Below are 20,452 nucleotides of genomic sequence, written 5' to 3' on the forward strand. Positions count from 1 at the left end.
CATGCAGTAAGCTTTGTAGTTAAGAACTTTACATTGTATTGTATTGGAATACATACATATGTATGTATTCCAATAGCCATAAATCTTATTTTCATTCATAAAGTCAGCTAATTACAATGGTAATACACTGGAGAAGGGATGCTCTCTTTTTAAACATGTTTTTTTGAAAATATTTTATTACTATTGTTGATATTATTAAAGAGCATGCCCCATGCTTCTTTCTTAAATTTTTCTTTTCTGGGAGAGACCCAAAGTGTGGTTCTTTGTTTCTCTTTATAAGCAAAATGAAATCTCGCTTTCCAATAAATATACTTATTTTTTTTCTCCTTAGAAAAAGTAGTAAAAAGCACATTGTTGGACAGTTTGTTTCCTACCCTACTGTAGTGCCCATGGGCTGGGGCTGTGGGATTTTTTTGTTTGGTTTTAATACAAACGGCACCTGCTGATGGCCTTTGTTTATAAAGGTTTAAAAATATAAAGCAGTCTTTATTGTTTAAAGCTTCAATGCTACTGGTTTGAATGCTTCACTGTAAAGACTTCTGCATTTTTTGAGAAGGCAAATGACCAAAGTCCCTTGATTGAACAGTAGAAGAACGAGGCACGGATATCTGGGTGGCCTGGGAGGATTTTCTGCAACTGGCCACCTATTGCTTGATAGCTATTGGAAGACAGACATGGGGGCAGCCAGAGGCTAAGTCACTCTGTTCAGTACGGATATCCATGGTGGTAACTTCCGTGGTGACGGTAGTCATCTTGGTAGCCTTCCTGGTAGCCCTGGTGGTAGCTGTGGTAGCCATACCCACCATACTCATCATCAGGGCACTGCATGCCCAGCGACTGCTGGATTGTCATTTCCTGGCGCCGGAGCTGCATGGAATCAATCAGGTCATACACAATCGCCATAGACCACATGGGAGAAGGATACCAGGATTTGACGTTGCCATCTTTCCCCACTAGAAGCATGGAGAAATATTCCGGGCTAATTTGGAAATAATTCCGAATGTCTTTCACCAAATTAGCCGGGATGTCTTCTCGGTCTACAGTTGAGCTTCCTAGGAAGTGATCACATAAAATCAGCATTAATGTTTAGTTTAGGCAATGATGATTGTTTCTAGGTAAAAAAATTAACAACAGGAGATAGGCTACAGCCCAAGAGTTGGCAATATAAGATTCTTGTAACTTGCAAGTTCAGATCAATTTCCTGGATCTGAAATGAAATTACTGTGAACTAAGGATGTATTTTTAACAGCTTTTCTAAGTATTGTAAACCCGTCCTTATTCTCTAGCCTGAAGCTACTGTAGTGTGTTACATCTTTTTGTCATCCCGAATCCATTAATTTCTTTGATGTCTTTGCAGTTTGGGTCACCAGTTTATGTATTGCAGAAGGCATATATGGGAAACAGTAACAGTGAAAGAAATTGAAAAAGTTGAAGTGTGATAGAAGAATTGCAGGATATACAGCCTGTAGAGCCTCACTCTTGAACTGTCATGATATGTGAGGTGTGGGATGTGGTAGATGTCATTTCCTCTTCAATGTATATGTTCTAGGGTAAATCTGGTGAACTCCAGGCTTTTAAGTGTGAAGTGTGTGTTGGGTAAATGAGTAGAAACTGTAAAACAGTAAGTAAACTAAGATCAGTGGGCACATATATACATAGTTAGCTTGGCAACATGACTTACACAGTGGCACCCTGCCTTACAGACTTGAGGCTCTCTGAAAGAGGTCAGCAAGCAGGTGGTTAAGGGTGGCCTGGCTGACAAAGGCTATGTGAATTTTCAGAAGATTTCAAAAGCTTCTTTGATAGCATGGTTGAAGCAGAAGTAAGGTGGGAGTGAATGTCAGTGTTACTGCAGGGATGGACAGGGATTAAATGTTCACCTTTTCCCCCACACAAGAAATAAGAGGAATAAAACAAAGGTATAGGGGCCAAATAAAAGGTATCTCTCTAGAAGTTCTCACAGTAGAACATGTGCTAGAAGTCAACATCAGTTCAATGGGAGATGGGACAAAGATCTGTTGATCTTGACAAATGGGAACTATAAATAAAGTAATGAAGCCTCTAGTCAAAAATCAGTGGAGGCTGCAAGAGTGTTGATGGAGGAAGTCTGACATCAGCTTCCTCTGTTTATTTTTTCCTCATACATGGACTTAATGTTCCTGTGCTGTAGAAGGACTAGAATGCCTTCATGCTGAGAGCAGTTGGAGCACAGATGGGATAAATAAGCTGCTTTCTGTCTTTGTCCCTCCACTGATGGAGGTAGTTTGGATTAGGTAGCCGAGGAAACCACAGCGTTTGACAATGGGACTCTTTTAAGGATCTACCTGAAAGAGCCTGCTGGGATGCAAGTGGAATACTAAAGAGTGCTTATAAGAAAGATGGAGAAAGACTTTTTAACAGGGTCCAGAGACAGAACAAGGGGTATTAATTTTACACAGAAACAGGGTAAATTTATATTAGATATAAGGAAGAGGTGTTTTAGGATACGGGTGGTGTGACGCAGGAGCAGGTTGCCCATATGGGTGCTCTGTCTCTGGAAGTGTTCAAGGATAGGTTAGATGGGGCTTTGAGCAACCTGATGAAGTGAAAGATGTTCCAGCCCATGGCAGTGGGTTGAACTAGATCATCTTTAAGAGATCCTATTCACTCTAAGCCATTCTATGAATATAAATGAGGCATCCCTAGAGGAGAATCTGCTCATTGTGTGTTCTATTAGCCCTGCAAACTCTTGAGCATGTAAAAAGGCACAGACATCCCTGTCTTGGACAGCAAGGCTGGCAGAAGAGTGTCCTGGGGACTGTAAGTTTAAGCAGGAAATCAAAATCTGAGATGAACTTCAGATATTTGTACTTTTCTTTCCTGAAGAACCCATGAAATATTCAGTGCAGAAACACCAAGAAAGCTTTTTGTTTGTTTTTGTCTCATCTTATTTCCTAAAAGAAACAAAAGACTAAAACAGTCATACTCATCCCTCTAAAGAAATTACGGCAAAGAAGTACTCAGCACTGTATGATGCCCTTCATGGGTAGTACTGAAGAAACTGGAAACAGTCACTTACCGTTAATTGGATACAACTCTAAGACACCTCCAACGTCTTCGCCAACTCCCAGCAATTTGAGGATAGTTATGTGGCGCAGACCTGTTGAGGAAATGAAGAAGGTTTTGGGTCAGACCAGATCTTTGTGCTTATCTTTGGGCAGATCTTAGTTTAATCATTCAGGTCTGTGCTTGCTACATTAGGCCCCAGTCTCAGCCAGCCCTTCAGGAGAATTACTGATTTCTGTGGAGTCCCTGCCAGTCACATAATCTGTCCCAAACATAAGGATAAGCTGATGTGTTGAGTAAATGTGATATAGTTGCATACAGCTGTTCCAAGGACAGCAGCATGGTGATGTGGTTCTGTAGCATTGGGATACAAGCATCAGAATCGCCAGTAAATTGCAGAGGCAATTCTCCAACTCCAGAATCTTCCTGCACTGTTTTCTTGACTAGTAAAGCTTTTACTTGTCAAGCACACAGCAAAAAATTATTTAGAGGCAACATAACCTATGCCAGTTAAACTCTCAATGACTGCAGGGAATAGTTTACGACAGATACTCACTTCTTCCATTTGTCCTGCACAAAGGCTTGGATTGTTGCCTCTGCTTTGAAGAAAAACCTTAGGGGCAGTAGAAACTGTTCATGTAACATGAGTCAGTACAATCTGCAAAATGTTTGAAGTAACTGCTTTTATAACTTGGAGGTAAGGTGCTTGGAAACATACCACTTAATTAAAACACCCATTGACAAATGCTTTAGAAACTCACTGGATTATGTTCAAGCTATCCCTACCAAAGGGTGGGGATACTCAATTGTTTTGACTATATTTTATTCTTCAGAAAGGATTTTGCAGTGGCCCATGTTGCAATTTACTTTGGTACTTTCCAGATGAGGTGATGCTGATGCTCGGAATGAAAGCCAGGTGATTATGAATAAACAATCATACTGTGCAGCTCTCCCTTCTGGTGCAATTGAAATGCATTGAAATAGCATCTGTTGAAAGGGACCTGCTTCATTCTATTGAAGTAGTCTAGACCCTGTATGGTGTGTGCATTGCTAGGAACTTAAGGAGTAATCTCTACACTTCATGACATGAAGACAGAAGAGTGCCTCTGGGTCTTGCCCTTAGTTGTCTCCTGGAGTAAGCCCTTCTCTCTGCTATGTAGGTGGACCTTAAATACCCAGTTATGGGTGTGGGAGGGCCTTTATTGGATTGAAATGGATTCCATTAATATTTTTACAAATTTTGGCAATGAAGCAGTAAGGAAAAGAAAAGCCCTGATGTCCATGCATCTCCCTGATGCCTGGTCCAGTTCTCAGTTGGATTTTAAAGGATCTGCCCTTACCAAAGCATTTTCCTTGTATTGTTAAGTTGTGCAGTATAAAAAAGCCCCAAAATAACTATTAATCTCCTGAAGTACAAGCCTGAGGAGAAGCTTTGGAGTGTTAGCATTTTCTGCTACATTAGTGTAATGTTTCAAAAATTATTCCAGGGAACATTTTGTTTAGCTGTCTTAGCTGGCAGTGTGCTGTACTACCTGCTTAACACAATCTTCCATTTGGATCTGGAGGAAAGTTGTCAGTTGTCAGACTCCTTCGACTGTCCAGGTTCAAACATGAGCAAAGGAACCATGTGACAACATCACCAGGAAGGATGTGGTTTGGGGGAGCAAGAATATAGCTCCTTCTGACTCACCAAAATTGCAGGCTTGTCCACTGAGAGCAGCAAGCTGCTGGGAATAAGCCCAATCTTCATCACTGGGAGCAGAGATCACCACCAGGCGCCTTCTCCATCGGAACCTGAAAAGAGAGTGTGGCCAGGCATGGTCATGACACGTGACTCAAGTCCTCTCAGTGTTTCTGTTTTCTGTAGGCTGAGATATGTCATATCTCTCACAACTTCTAAGTAACAGCTGGATGGGAAATCTTCCCAGTTCTGCCCATCACTGGGAGAGGATAAAGTTTTGTTTGAATTTTACAGTTTGTTTTGAATTTTACAGCTCCAAAACTTTCAAAGAAACACCTGCAGTGCTGCTGCTTCACCAAACAAACACTGCAAAGTTTATGATCTTTGCTCAAAGCCCTTCAGTAGTTACAGCAGTACTGAGAAGTGTATATTCAAGGGAGAAGGATTCCTGTGGAATTCCTCACTAGGCATTTAGCTTTTACGTCATTCACCACTGCTGGAAATGCACAGTTATTTTGCAGTCCAAGAGCTGTCTGAGAATTAGGGTGGATCTTCATTTCAGACATAACTCATACTTCTGTGTAAATAATCACTGACCTCTTTTTTCTTTCCTGCACCACGTTTGCTCAAAATACCTTCAACATGGCTCTAAATCGGAGCTTTTTTGTAAGTGTGTGGTTGTGTCAGCCTGTGGCTGTATAGGGCATGCATGGGGCAATAAGATAAATCTTGGAATTTTTCTTTAATAGGGACTGCACCATCTACCCAAGATTTTGCGTAAGGATCTCCTTTCTTTCCAAGGAAAGGCAATGCCATAAGGACACTTGAAATTTTTAAAAATTCTAACCTTTAGAGGTTTTTAATACTCTCTCAACAACTTGTTTTTTAAATATAGGTACTTCTCCACTTAACCAAAATAAATCAGATTTATAGGAATTTGCAAAGCTGCAGAGATATTTTTACAGGAGGAAATGATCTTTTAAATGGATGCAGATGTTACTGTGTTATAATAATAGCCTGCTTTTCTGCTCTAGCATGTGAAGATCTCAAAATGAAGGCTAATGCAAAGGATCAATTCTGCTTCACTTAAGAGAAGCTGAAGATAAGGTGGGACTTGCTCAAAGTCATAGAAGAAGTTGTTAGAAGAGCAGGGCATGCTGATATCTTTGCTTGTTGATCAATACTGATTTTTTTTACAATTAGAAAAGTAAATCCTTGAAAAGCAAACCTCCTCAATTTTCATCTTTCTCAGGAGGAACATGAATGTGCATGTACAGTTCAGTGAATAGGAATGAGAAGCATTAAGGATCACATATGTGATGTGAAGAAAAGGAGGGAAATTTTGTGTCATTAATCTGCAAATGGGAAACAAAATAACCTTTGTGCTATTTTGTATAGAAAAGCACCTGGTTACCTATGAACAATGAATGAGAATGTGGCCATTGGATGATATTTTGCCTAGGGAAAAACTGCAAGTCAGTTTAAGATACTTTTATATTTCTTTCTGGTGGTTTTTGTTTTGTTTTGTTTTGTTTTTTTTTTAATATCTCCTTTGGTGTTACATAGAGCTGAAAAGTGTTGAAAGCCGTTCAAGCTGTTTATGCCCCTGCCCCAGGAGCACTTGGTGTGCTTATCTGGGACTACGTCTTAGAAATGAATTCAGTTGGTCCTTCACAGCTGTTAGTTTGCCAGCACTAATGTACAGATTTCTGCTTTATTCCTGACATCAGAAGCCATGGGCCAATACTCCTGACAAATCTGCCAGACCCTTCCCTTTGTGGATCCTTTCTTCCCCCTCTACCTGTTTTGCATTGTGTTCTGATGTGTGAGCCCAGAGAGCAGCACAGCCAGTGTCTAGATCTTAGAGGGGGACTCACCCCCAAACTTAAGGTTTGCCTCCTTCTACATGTGGCTTTTAAGCATTACTCAAGCTGGCTCTGGCTCTCATGGTGTCCTTTCACAGCAGGCAGGTTTATTAAGAACAATATTTGCATTATTATAACTGAGTTCTGCAAGGAGCAACACCAGGAAGATGATGCCAGAGTTCTTGTTCTGCTGGGAACATGATATTTGACGAAGCTGGAATTAATTTTACTGGGAATCTGACCAGTTAATGTGGCTAGAGAAGTCCACCCAATATTTAAAGCCTGATGCTTGTTTCATAGACAACAAATGCATTCTGTGCAGCAGCAGTTCTGTTTATAGATGCAACATTCTGCATTTTTCGTGCCCAGTTTTCTAATGTGTGTTTATTACTAGGGCTGTTTCCAAGCAAAGAAGGATTTGGGGCCTGTTCCTTTCTAGTATACAAGCTCTTTTTTGTTCTGATCAGCTGTTTCCAAACTGTGGTTCTTCTTGGTGGTCTCAAGGATAAATCACTGGGACCTAAACAGGAGGTGAAGTGGGTGGGGTGGATCTTGTTGAAGGTTCCCTTTCTGTTGAAGTGGCCATTGAATTTTAAAATGTTTATGAACCAACAACCTATTCATTTACATGTTGCTCCTTTCCTCATCTTAATCCATCATGCCGCCTCACTATTTTTAAAGCCTATTTTAAAGCTTATTTTTAAAGCTTATTTTTAAATTAACAGTGTTTTCCCATGGATTCTCATAGTAGGTAAGGAGGATGCAGTTGTAACAGGTAAGTCTAGAATGATGGGGTAGCCCAAATTTCATGTCAGTTATCCTGTGATAATTGAAAGAGGGCTGTAGCTGCACAGCTCTTCTGTGGGTCTGAATGCCCACAGTCCAGACAAATTTATTGCCTGGAATTTATGTCTCAGGGTAGAGTAATAACACAGCATGTAGAAATTACATAAACAAAATTGTCTTTCTGTAGAAGTTCTCCAACATTTTGCAAAAGACATCTGCAAGACCTTTAATAATATGACTAATACTGGCAAAGACAAACTGTTATCTCAGTCAGGATAAGAAGGAAGTCAGAGAGAATTTGAACTACATGGAAGGGATTAGAATGGGATTAATGAGATTGGGATGGTTGATGATCAAAACACAAACACTGTGCTTCATACATTCAAAACATTGAGCTAACATCTGTGAATTAAACCTTATTTGCTCTTCTAATACAAATCAGTTTTATTATCTCCATGTCATGATGGGGAAACTGAGGCACTGAAAATCAGTGTCCAAGGAAGATTTAGTTCATCAGGAAACATGCTTCCCATCTTTCAGCATTCTATATGAGACTGCATTCAGCTCTGTCTGCCTCTCTGTATTTGCTTAACATTGTAATTACTGAGAAATCTATATTTTAAAATCCCAGAAATAGTTACATGAGTATTTTTCCAGTAATAATAATTAGTAGCTAATTAGTAGAACTAGCAGCAGATAAGAACAGAAGGTGATACCTGGATAAGAAGCTCTCAAGGGATTGCTTCTTATCTTCTTTGCAGACAATGCCCTCTTTTTTCTGTCTTTCCATGTCTTTAATTCGTGATTGGAAGGTGTCAATCAAATCAAACACAGACTTCATTGCTATGGGTACTTCATAGTATTGCTGTTAAGAAAAAAAACAAGACAGGTGGGTATGAGGATGCTCTTATTAGCAGCCTTTCTGCGTGTCTCACAGCACTGTGATATTTAGAGATCCAAGTATTCTAATTTGCATGCAGGCATCAAGGCCTAAAACAGATCAGAAACTATGGAAAATATCATTGGTTTTGCAGTCAGACTGCCCTTTGGAAGTGGCATGTTTTCATTATTTGCCCAAAGTGATAAAGTGAGGACGTTGCAGTTATTATATTCTTTTGTAAGGCCATTCAACTAGAGGATTGTCCTTATGCAGTGTGCTGTCATCCTCTTGAGGAGCCAACTGTGTTTTAGAATGCCATTAGAACCCTCTCAGGTGTGGGGAACAGAACCTCATCATTCCAGCAGAAACACACAATTCACGAGTTCCCCTAAGTGCAGAAAATGAAGATTGCTACCTAAGTTCTGAAAATTAAGCTTACTGTTCTTTTGCTTGTCCTCCAGCAATAACCAGGTCCTGCATCAGTATCTTATGTGCCTCAGATGCAAGTGTGAAATGTAATTTCCTAAATTTTTCAATTTTTTTTCATATGTTTTCACTGCATTTTCTTTCAAGAGAGCTGAGTTCAAAGAGTTGAAACCCTCACCTTGACCTTCATGTCAGTGTCTGTCAGCACCATGAAGAAATCATTGTAGGTCATCCCATACTCTTTCCTCAACTCACTGATGAGCTGCTGGTCCACAAGATCTTCATCTTCTATCACTTTCATGGGCTTTTCATTATCTTAATGTGAGGCAAAAGAGAAATAAAAATAGTCATGGAATCACACAGCATTCTGCTTTTAATTTTGCCTCAAAAGAAAAGGGAGAATTCATTTCTCAGAAGCTCTCTTCCTGCTGCATATTCAATGTATTACAAACCATGTGTGTGAACTTTTCATTCCTATGACTTTTAACTGTCTAGTTTTCCTTCCATCCTAATACTCTTTGAAAATCAGTTGATCCTAGGGGTCATGCACTTTACTATTTATCATTTGCACGTTTTTTGAGAAATCTTGCTTTTTCCTGGAAACATCTTTGAGATTTTTTCAATATGCTCATACATGTATATGCATGTACTAATCATTTCACCAGCTCCTGAAATGTAGCCAATTCTGTAATTGAAAATAGAAATTTTGACAATGTGCACCATATGAAATGAAACAGCATAGGTGATTTGGGTCAGTAAAATATAGATATAGGTAGAACAGCTTGAGGTAGGCCAGGACGGTAGAGTTAACCTTACCAGTCTTAAAAATTTACATATAGTGACTATAAGAAACCAGAAACTGTTTAACATGTCTTGAATGCTACAGTGCTGGCAGCATACCTCTCTAGATACCCCACTTTTGCACTCCTTCCTCCTTCTGCTTGCTGATTCTAGCAGCCTGACAGGCAAAAACTTAGTTTGGAGTACAACTTGTACCTACTCAGTGATCCACTCTAAGAAAACATTCTGAAACAATGAGAAAAAGACTACTGAAGACACAGATTTGAAGACAAGCCTGTGGAAGTACTGAGGTTCCTTACATCCTGTGGAACCAAGTGGGCATTGCAGTCAAGTCCTGAAAGTCTCTGTGTCATCAGCACAGCCTCAGCTGTAGCATCCAGCACAGCCCTGTACAAGTGCAACAATGCTGAAACAAGCCTCCATATGCAATTGTAGGCCTGGAAAGCTAAGGACAAGCTAAACCACACACCAAGTGAAATGTTACCTGGGCACCAGGAGCTCCCTGCAAACACTGCTTGCCTATGTCCTGTGACACCACTGTGAATGTTATATTCATCTCCTCACTTAGAAATCCCAGCCATGGCTTAAGTGACCTGCCTGAAGTCAGAGACACAGCAGGTCGTCGAAAGGTGGAATCCAGAGGTACAATTTTCAGTCTCTTGCTCCATAATTTTTTGTCAGCAAATAGAGATGTGATTAGTTGATCCAAGTGAAGCACATAGCAGGAAGAAAGATTTTAGTCATTATACAGCAAAGCATTTTAAATAGTTTTCTAAAAATACATGGCTTTTAAGGAGCATACTGATCTGATTCAAATTTTGCAGCAGGTCCATCCTGTGTGTAGACTGAATGAAACTTCTGAATAAAAGTTTTGGGGAAATGTCTGAATTAGAATCTGATCTTTACGTTTCACACCTTGAAGCCACTGCTTACAAAAAAAAAAAAAAAAAAAAAAAAAAAAAAAAAAAAAAAAAAGCCAAGCCAGCGAATATTAAAATTTGGTTATACTTATCATGCTATATATCTAATTCATATGAGTTTTCATTGTTATATGTACCTCAGTTCAAAGTTTTATAAAGAATTAACAACTAATGCCATTAGCTTTTGATTGGATGGATTGCTAGATGTGCTAATTGGCTATCTATTTCATAAATATATCTAAATCCTGCCTCAGGTGCTTGATGAGTGAGATTTATGTATTACTAATGGCAAGTAGGACCATTAAAACATAGACTAAAAGTTCATGTTTAAAAACAAAGACTATCTCATTGGCCTAGATGGAGATAGAAAAGTGCAAAAGTTGTTATTGTGAAATGTGATGGAAAACAGCTAAGGTACAGGAGTACCTTAGACCAACTGACCTTTCTGCTTTAAACTCTAGATATCAATATGAAGTTAGCCCTTTAGAGTTTCCTTTTTAGGAGATTTTCTTTCAAAACAAAATGAAATGAAGAATATTAAATTACAGAGTGATACACAAAATTCTGTATCAAGGAAAAAATAATGCCACAAAGGCTAACCTGCCTTTCAAACTTGTTAATTATTTCTGTGGAGAAAGAAGAAGAAGTTAATCTAATTGCCTCTTTCCTTACAAGTCACTATTTGTTCCTGATCCCTACCTCATAAAGGACATCTGGGATCTGCATGAAGACCCACCAGAGCTGAGACTATGCTGCTACCTGCAAAGCCCTTGCTCTCTTTGCTTTTTCTCTGAAAGAATGGAGAAACATTTCTCCACATAACTTTGGCAGCTATTCAGGCTTGGAAGATGATTTATCGTTAGAAATAATTCCAACAAGGTTACAAAGAAGGCCAGCAGGTTGTTTTAGCAATGGAGTGGTCTAATAGATTAGGTGCTTGCTTTGATTATAGGATGGGTAGCCAGGGGCTGATATTTAGTTGATTAAAGTACTGTTTCTCATGGGGAAAAGAGACCACATTTGTTAACTTGGGCTGAAGAGAAGACCTCTGCAGTGACACTCAGCTTTTTTGTCATTCCAGTGGGAAAGTGGGAAATATTCTCTGGTATCACTGTGAGCTAATCTCGACCAGTATCACTGAGCTCTTTCATTGACCACTTCTAAATGGGTTTGAAATTTCAAGTGAAAAATCTTTTCTGTTGACTTTTCTGTTGTTGTCTTTCGTATTTCAGTCCCAAGATGCAGCACTCCAAGTAGACCTCATCATGCTGGGTGCTCAAGCTTCTCAGTACAGAAACATACTGTGTACAAAATGTTTCTTAGGAGCTTTTGCTGCCTCTGGTGCTCACAGAGAATGAGCCTTGAAGAGGCCATACAAACAGGAAGAGTGAAGGAGACGGGGAGGTGGAACAGAAAGATATTTGTATTATTTGTTTGTATTGTGTGTATTGCTATAAAGCTCAGGATTTGGTGTTTTGGGCAAAGTTGTAAGGTGAACTTCATGTAAGGTTTAACCTATACCCTTCTAAATCTCCTGTTTTTCTTCAACAATTTAATTCCTCATATGGGAACTCAGCTGTTACATACACTTATGTGGTTTGGGGAAAGTTTGGATGTAGGTTAAGTTTGGAACAGGCTGAAAGAGTATGGTCTATGTCAGAGTGAATATCTGAATATTAGCCAGACTAGAGCTAAATATAATCCTAAAAGTCCACTGACAGGCAGATGGATCTAGGTACAGAAAAAGTGACCTTGAGTAACCTTGGCCTGATGTAGAAAATCCTGCACTGCTCCAGATTTGCCAAGGAGGTGCACAACTGGACAGTCTGGCAGGATTTGTGACTCACTGTCACTCAGGGACACAAGGCTAGATCCTGTTCCTCTTAGAGTAGCAGAGGCACAGCTGGAAGCCAGACATAAATCTGTCATCCTCTGGCCATTTATATGCCAGACCTGAAACACCCTGCAGCTGGTCAGGTCCTGAGCTTTCTGTTCCATCACACATCTTTTCCCAAGATTTGGTAAAACCAGATGAACTTGGAGGGGACAGATGTGGTGGACTTGTAAGAAAAATTAGAAGTTTTTATTCTATTTACAGTATAGAACTGTAGAATATTTGTATTTTTTTAGCTTCATCAAGCAAAGCACTCACGTGGCGTTAAGCTTTAGATTCAGACAGAAATGAGATAATTCAATAATTCAAGAGATACCTAAGCTTAAGTGCTTTGCTGGACTGCAACCTGAAGTCTTTGTTCAGCCACTATTGTTGCAGAAGGACAGGTTTTCACTGGCTTTGGTGGGTGCTTCCCCAGGACATGAACACTGACAGCAGTTGTTTCAAAGCTACCTAAGAGAGATGGATGCCCAGTGTCACCTGTCTACATGGAAAATCTGAATGTGAAGAAGGTGGCACTAAATATGTTTAGATGAGCTACTTTTAAGGTCCTGCATAGTCTTAGATTTTGACCCAAGCTGGGGTGATTTTTCCCATTCTGTCTGTATTGTACCCATGAGATGGAAAGAAAGTATTAAAAGAAAATGAACCTAGCTGGAAGTGGTCAATTTTCATGCTGCTGTTGTTCATGGTGCCAAAAATTGTGATGACTGAGATCTTCCTGGTTGCCATCTTGCAGAAGCTCTCCAGGTACTCGTCTCGCTGCTGTACGTACATGGTGTTGTCCGCCTTGGGGGTTGTGATCAGCTGGTTGGTGGCAGAGACAAAATACTTTGTTTAGTGTAAGGAATGAAGCAGGTGATTATTTTACTGAAGGAGAACTAGTGGCTGTCTGCAGAGTGGGCTCTCTTTCCCATAAAGCTGTCATTTATTTCTGTTTGGGGTGTACCTTGATGCCCAGCCTAACCCAAAGACATTCAGCCAGCTACAGGAAAGCCTTTGGAAGCAGGTACAGCTGCTTGCACCAGCTCCTCTGCTGCTTCTACCCCAATGCTGGTAGAAGAAATATCACGATATTTTGCAGAAAGCCACATACTCTCCTTTTATCCCTTGCCCTGCCAGGCCCACCAGGTCTCCCTCACAGCCTTCAGCGGTGCTCTGACTCACTCACAGGGCAGCCGCTCTGCCCTCATCCCACGGTCCAGGCAGGGTTCCCATGCCTGTTTTGACAGCCAAGGGGTGAGTACAGTTAGGGCTACATGAGTACTTGTGTAATTGATGGCCATCTAGGAAAACCTTGAAGAGTTGCTAAGGCCACTGTGACCTCATGTGAAAATGACTGATTTTGCTTTTCTTTTTTCTAAGCCACTTTGATGTCTTAGGGGACTTGTACTTGCATGAAGGCACAGCTGTGGGCAAAAAGGAAGAGGAACAATTACAACAACAAAAGTATAAAAAGCTCTACATTCTACAGTACTTACTTCAAAGCCTTCTAAGGATTGCAAAGATTTAATTTTTAAAAAATTTAGAGTATATGACTCATATCCTTCATCAGTGACTGAGATGAAAATATTCCAGGGAAGGGGTGTGCATAACAACATTCAGTGATCCTATGCAGCAGTTTCCAGCAGAAGATGCCTAGGAATGCTGCAGCTCTAGCAATGTAATAATTCTAACTGGCAGCAGTGAACTGCAATCAAGCACCTGTCAATGATCCCCCCAAATACAAAGGGAGGTGGAATATAGACTCAAGTTTTATGATTTAAGATCACAAATAATCACCCAAATCCTTCAATTACAAATTTATGCTTTAATCTGTAACAGGAGTAATAATTTTCTTGCTGCCTTCTGGATTTTGTGGGGCCTGAAGGCTAATTTTTACTGTACACTCTTTATAAATCCAGTTCATCAATGTAAAAACATTTGTAGGCTTATAAAATTTGCCTCTCATTTATGCAAAGGCCCCTGGTATGACTACAGCTTTGGGACATGAAGGTGAATGAAAGTGACAGACAGAAAGAGGATTTGGTTTCAGGGATACAGCATGTAACACATTGCTTTTAAAATACATATAAAAAAGCTTCAAATAAAAAGGATTATGAGAAGGGCTTGAGGACTGAGATGAAAAATAGACCATTGGTTTGTATTGTCTCCTTCTAGTTTTGGAGGTCATAAGCTGGAATGCAGAGTCAAGCCTGAATCTGATCTGCTTCATCAAACCTTGTAAAACAAAGCAAATTTCCAACCAAAGCTTTGTTCCAGGTCTGTTTTAACCCAGGCTGTATGTGCCGTGTCTCTATCAGTGTTTGCGTCACAGAATCACAGGATGGTTTGGCTGAGAAGGGACCTTCAAGATCATCTTGCTCCAACCCTTCTGCCAGGAACAGGGACACCTTCCACTAGACCAGGTTGTTCAAAGTCCCATCCAGCCTGGCCTTGGACACTTACAGGGATAGAGCACGCACAACTATCACTCTGCCTCTTTTTTATAAGCTCTCTTTAGGTGCTGGAAGGTTCCTATAAGGTCTCCCTGGAGCCTTTTCTTCTCCAGGGTGAACAACCCCAACTCTTTCACCCTATTTCCAAAGGAGAGGTGCTCCAGTCCTCTGGCTATCTTCCTCTTTCTCGTTTGCTTGCATGCATGCATGTGTGTGTGTGTGCATATGTGCAGGTGGGTATATATGGAGTGTTACAAATAAACTGTCTGTTGGCATTTCTTCACCACAGAGAAATAAACAAAAAATCCAAACTCACAAGGCCAAAATTTCTAAACATTTGTAAGACTGCAACAAAAGCCCCATTATAGAGAGGTGAGGCTATTGGATTCAAAACCCATAATTTTTTTTTCAGTTTCTGCACCTGGGACCTATATTTGTCATTAATTGAACTTAACCCAGAATAGACTTCAAAATTCCAGATGTTTGAAATTCACACTGAAATCTGAAATTGTTCATGATGTAGAGCTTAAATCCCCATGTCCTTCTTAAAAGATGTTTGGAAAAGGACTGAAACAATGTCCTTGGAAGCCAGTCTGAAAGACAAAAGTACAGCAAAGCAATGGGGAACAACTTGGGTAGAGTTGCTTCTGCAGCAATGTGGGCTAATTCTCTAGAGAGGGAGTTTAAAGACTCATGAATGACAGAGTTAATTGTAAGGATTGTTCCCCTAAGGGAACTGAAGAGTTTGATTGGAAGGAATGCAAATAGGCACGTGTGTGGATTCAAAGAAGCTTGAGAAGCTCTTTATTTTCCACATGTGCTGTGCATGGCAATGAGAAAATAGAGTTCAGCCACTGCTTTTACTAATAACCAAACCAAACCTATTCTTCAGGGAGATTTAGACTAAGCAGGTTGAGGATGTTATTGATTCTGGAAAAGTGAGGTGCAGCATGGCATAATCATTTTTCTTCAGTGAGTTCTGGCCTGATAACCTGAGATTGTGCAACTCTTTTCTCAGAGATCCAGTTGTGAGGTGGCCCAGTATCAGAAGGTTCAAATTTCAGACAATCCTTCAAGTTGCCAGGACTGTGATGGTGTTATGAATTAGCAGCCTGACATCTGTGAGCTTTACTTTTGGCTCTTTTATTTTCAAGTTTGTTTTTATTTGTCCTGATGCTACCTATATTCTTGGAAACCACAATTTCAAGGATCCCAACTTCTGCATCGTTTGTCTCCCTGAGCTTTTGTTTTGGCTAAATATTGGTTAACAAGTAACTAATAGGCATTATTTGCAAAATTCAGTCAAGTTCGATTTTTTCAAATATATATCTTTTTTCCACTTCTAGTGCTAGCTCAGCACATTCCCTACATCTTGAAGAATGGAGATGGGTAGAAGAAAGTTGCCTTGTTTTCAGGCCCATGAATCATCAGCAGAATGATTCATTACATTCCAATGGTTGAAATCTTAACTTGGCATCTTAGCTTGGCACCTTAGCTATTTGTACTGGAATATGGAGCATGAAAGTCAAAGGCATTTGTGACAATGACTATTGGACAATAACTGTGAAACAGACCAGCTTGCAGCAGGATAATTGCAAGAAACCAGCTCCCACAATAATATTTTTAAAGAACTCTTTTCCAAAGTGTACCCTTCAGGATATGTGTCATCTGCCAGAAAAAACATTTGTTCTACAACTAAAACTGTTTCCTGTCCCAGGTGAAGTGGTTTTTATAAGTAGTTGGAAAAACATACAGTGCTATAAAACCTGGGGACAAGTAACTCCAGACCATGCTGAAGTTCTCAGGCCTGAAACTTACTGGAATGTTACAGTTTAATACAAACAGCAGGAGAAAAACCCAAACCAAAATAAAGTTTGCACAGGATCTCTGAAGTTGTCTAGGAGATCTGAATGCCTAATTCCCATCAGATCTTAATCCCAAATTCCCCATCTCAGGGCACCTGATCACAAGCCTTTGTGCATATCCTCAGTCAGATGTGCACTAGCATTGCCAAGCCACCTGGCTTGCTTCCAGCTTTAGGACACCAGCACCAATATGAAGCAGGTGTGCCAGCTGGCAGGACAGGCAGAGCACCGAAACATGGTAACTTTGGCAAGTACCCCAAGGTGACAAATGGATGTAATCCACACTGGAACCTCATTGATCATAATGATACAGATCCTGACACCTGCATATCCACTGGAAGCAAGATAATCTGATGGCTCTATGGTGGCTCATGGAAGTGGCTGGGAACAGGTTTTATCCTAATCTCTGGATGACTGATTCTCATACTGCATGTAAAATTTCCAATATGAGGCTGTGAAACCTGTTGAAAACAGTCATTTAGGTCTACAAAGACAAAAGCACCCAAAAAGAGTACTAGAAACCCTCTATAAAGTTACAGTTCCACATACTCCTACTACGAGGGAGATAAGACTTTATTTAGGTAATAAAATTCAGATGAATGAATTACTTACAATGAGTCTCCTCTTGCCTTCAAAATATTCCAGGAAGTTAGTTGCTGATTTCCTGGGAGGCTGTAGGAAAGTCTTCTTGTTGGACTTGGGAAAATCCTCATTCTCAGTCCTGCTTCCCTTCTTCTTCTTACTGCGGTCTTTGTCCTGCTTGCTCTTTTTTTCAGCTTTGACCTTCTTGGACTGCTTCTCACTCTTCTGCTGCTTGTCAGGTCTGTCCTTCTTCTTCTTCTTCTCAGGTTTATCCATTTGGTCATGCTTCTTTGATTCCTTTCCTTTCTTTGGGGGAATATTTCCCGCTGCAAACTGTTCCTCTAAATGGGAACTAGCAGGCTTGCTCGGGTCATATTTATCTTCATACTCATTACTGAGTATCTTTTCTTGGGTCTTCTTTTTTGGTGGTTTAGTCTTAGTTGGTTTGTGTTGCCCAGGTGTGACATTCAGGTCCCTGTGGTTAAAGTCCTTTCTGTCAGTTCTGTTATCTTTAAATCTACCCACATTTGCCTTTGTATAGTGCACTGAGGGAGCTGTTGGGAGTTCTGTGAGACTGTCATAGCGGGCAGCCTTGTTTGGTTTCCGTGTGGTTGCCACTTGTTTCTCTTGGTGGCCGCGCTGCCGGTCCCTGCGGTTTGTTTTCCACACAGGAGAGTAGAAGTCCTCAGAGGCTGTGACTCGTGGCGTAGTGGCATCGGGGGCTGCTGGCAGCCTGTGGTACTCTGTGGTGGAATGTGTCTTCGTGGTCCAAGTCCTCTGTGTGCTGGGGAGGGGTGTAGTTGTTGTTGTAGACCGGCTGGCTGTTGTCACTGCATGGGTGGTGGCACGAGTAGTCGTGGTGGTGGAAGGGAGGGTAGTGCTCCTTACGGTAGGCAGAGGAGTGGCCACTGTGGTTGTCATTGGTTTCCTCACTGTTTTGGTCCTTGTTGGCTGATTACTGTTCTTCCTTGGATCCTCCTTCCTTGCTGACACCTGGACATGTTCACTGCCAGGGGTAGGCTGCATGGTGCCCCCATTATTGCCTTCCTCAACCACTTGCCCCTCCACCCCAGCTGCTTTGCACGTCTGGATGAAACCCTTCTGCCTCATCTTCTCAATTTTTCTGATGGGGTTCTGATCAATGACTTCGTACATGGCCTCTAGCCTGACTGGATAAGGATACCGTTCCTCCACTTGCAGGGTTTTCTTCAACAGTACCATGCCAAATTTCCCTTTCTCCAGTTTCAGAAAGCTCATGAGCTTAGGGATAAGGGCAGGATCTAGTGGCTGTTCCAGGATTTTTCCTTCATTGGTTATCCTTCTAACTTTTCCCCCTTCTTCCCCTTCTTCATGGAACAACACAATCTGCTGAATGTGCCTCTCAGCCAATTCACAGTAAACATCATTTTTCAGCAGGCTCATCATGAGCCGGTAGTAGCCCTCAGAGGCATGGGGGGCAGAAATGACCCACACCCGATTTTTCCCTGCAAAGCTGGCCAGGATATTGGGAGAACTTGACCCTGAAGGGAAACGTACCCCTCGTGACTGGGTGGCAGAGGATATCCCTTCATCCTTAATCATCTCAGACTTGGGGTATTTGGCTGCAGCTGTGAGTCTCTGTACCAATCTCATTCTGGTCCCTATGCCCCTGGCCTGGGAACGTGCTTCCCCTTGCAGGAGATTGGCAGGTGGCTTTGGAGGTGCTGAAGAATCCCTCTTGGTGACAGGGTGTCGAGGATTCAGGTTTGAATTCCTCAGGGATGCTCCAGACCTTCTCAGCAAGCTGCTTGAAGCCCTGTAAGCCAGGGGCACTTTCCTAACTCCATGGCTCCCCCTTTCCACTAGCCTCTCTGTCTTCTCAGAGCCACACACTAACCATGCTGCCCACAGCAGGGCTAAGCTGAGAGCTGGCCTCCAGTTCATTGTGCAATCTGTGTTGGGGAGGGGAGAAGGAAAAAAATTAGATGTTAACAGTATTTTGCACAAGTGATTAAAAATGCAAAGCACAGACTGGCTATTTAGTGTGATTTATAAGTGCTTGATTACACCTCGGTCCTGCCCTAGTGGCTTCGTAAGTTTTACAGTTATTTTTGGAAAAAACCCAGAATGGATCATTTTATGAAAAAATGAGATCATCCTTTTGTAACACGATACTGTCTATCTAAAACGACACCGAGATCTGCATCCTTCTCTCTCTCACTCTCCCCGTTTCTCTCACACTCTCACTATACACACATGCAAAGACACACAGAGAAAGGATCCGTACAGAGAGCAGAAAGACAAGAATTTGACTTGAAACTTACCCTCTCAGGGAAGTTTCCCTGCCAGAGACGAGTTCTCACGTCTTTTTCCTTTAAAAGGAGACCAGTGCCATACAGCTTTACTGTTGTTCAGTGATTTATCTTTATGCAGCCCAACAGGTCACAGAGCCTGTTGTGTGTCTTCTAACTTTCTTCTTCACCTTCTTGACAGGCGGGATGAGGTTAGCGGAAATTTCCTTTGTGATCTCTGCTTCTCCATTTACCTGCAGGTCTGGATTTTTGCTGTACCGGTTACCCACACAGGCAGGGATTTCATTTAAGAAAAGGGAACTTCTGGTGGCTCCAAGTCCCTCTCTTTTAAACTTCCCAAACCTTCCCACTCCTTGCTTCCTCAGTCCCGTTTAGCTCCTTTGTTTCCAGAGAGGAAAGCACCCAGCACTAATATATTTTCCAGGCTGAAGAAAAACACAGGAATGTGATGCTGAAAAAAAAAAAAGGAAAAAAAAAAAAAAAAAAAAGGTCGCTTCCCTTTCCCCTTTCTCCACACTTTGACAAAAGCAAATTGTAAAAACTCGTCTTTTTTTCTTCTTGGCTGGCCGCGGTCCCAGAAATGTCAGGGCAAACCCAGCCCTGCTCCGAACCAGCCTCAGACAACGGTGGCCACTGGAAATGGGGGAAACTTCACTCAGGATTTAACAGCTCAGCAGAACCCGCCTCCTCCCCACTCTGACACAGGGAGGGAGGAGGAGGAAGGCTCTGGGGGCTGACACACTGCACAGCATCACAGAGCACTTCAGAGAGGGTGACTCTAGCCTTAACTCTTTCCTTCACGCATCCCAGCTCTCTGGTGTTCTCCGACCTCGGCTTTTTCTTTCCTCCCACCAAATGGACACTGTCTGGATAAAAAAAGTGTGCTTCTCTATCAGTGTCAATAACAGGTCTGCTGTTTAAGAATTATTATTTTATACCTCATTGTTTCTGCCTTGTCTTTCCCCTTTCCTTGTTTTT

At 41.3% G+C, this 20,452-nt stretch overlaps 1 protein-coding gene across 1 annotated transcript; it reads right to left on the minus strand.

Moving 5' to 3' along the window:
* Positions 1-12: 12 nt before the first annotated feature.
* On the minus strand, positions 13-20,099 carry CCDC80 (coiled-coil domain containing 80). The gene is made up of 8 exons (XM_068181043.1): positions 19,487-20,099; positions 17,214-19,114; positions 12,949-13,105; positions 8,862-8,998; positions 8,094-8,242; positions 4,736-4,839; positions 3,059-3,139; positions 13-1,052 (listed from the first exon to the last, which is right to left on the minus strand). Exons 2-8 carry the CDS (start codon positions 19,104-19,106, stop codon positions 706-708), a joined length of 2,868 nt encoding a protein of 955 aa, XP_068037144.1. The 5' UTR covers positions 19,107-19,114; positions 19,487-20,099; the 3' UTR covers positions 13-705.
* Positions 20,100-20,452: the final 353 nt, after the last annotated feature.

This window comes from Anomalospiza imberbis, chromosome 2 (assembly GCF_031753505.1).
Source record: "Anomalospiza imberbis isolate Cuckoo-Finch-1a 21T00152 chromosome 2, ASM3175350v1, whole genome shotgun sequence".
Taxonomy (NCBI): Eukaryota; Metazoa; Chordata; class Aves; order Passeriformes; family Viduidae; genus Anomalospiza; species Anomalospiza imberbis.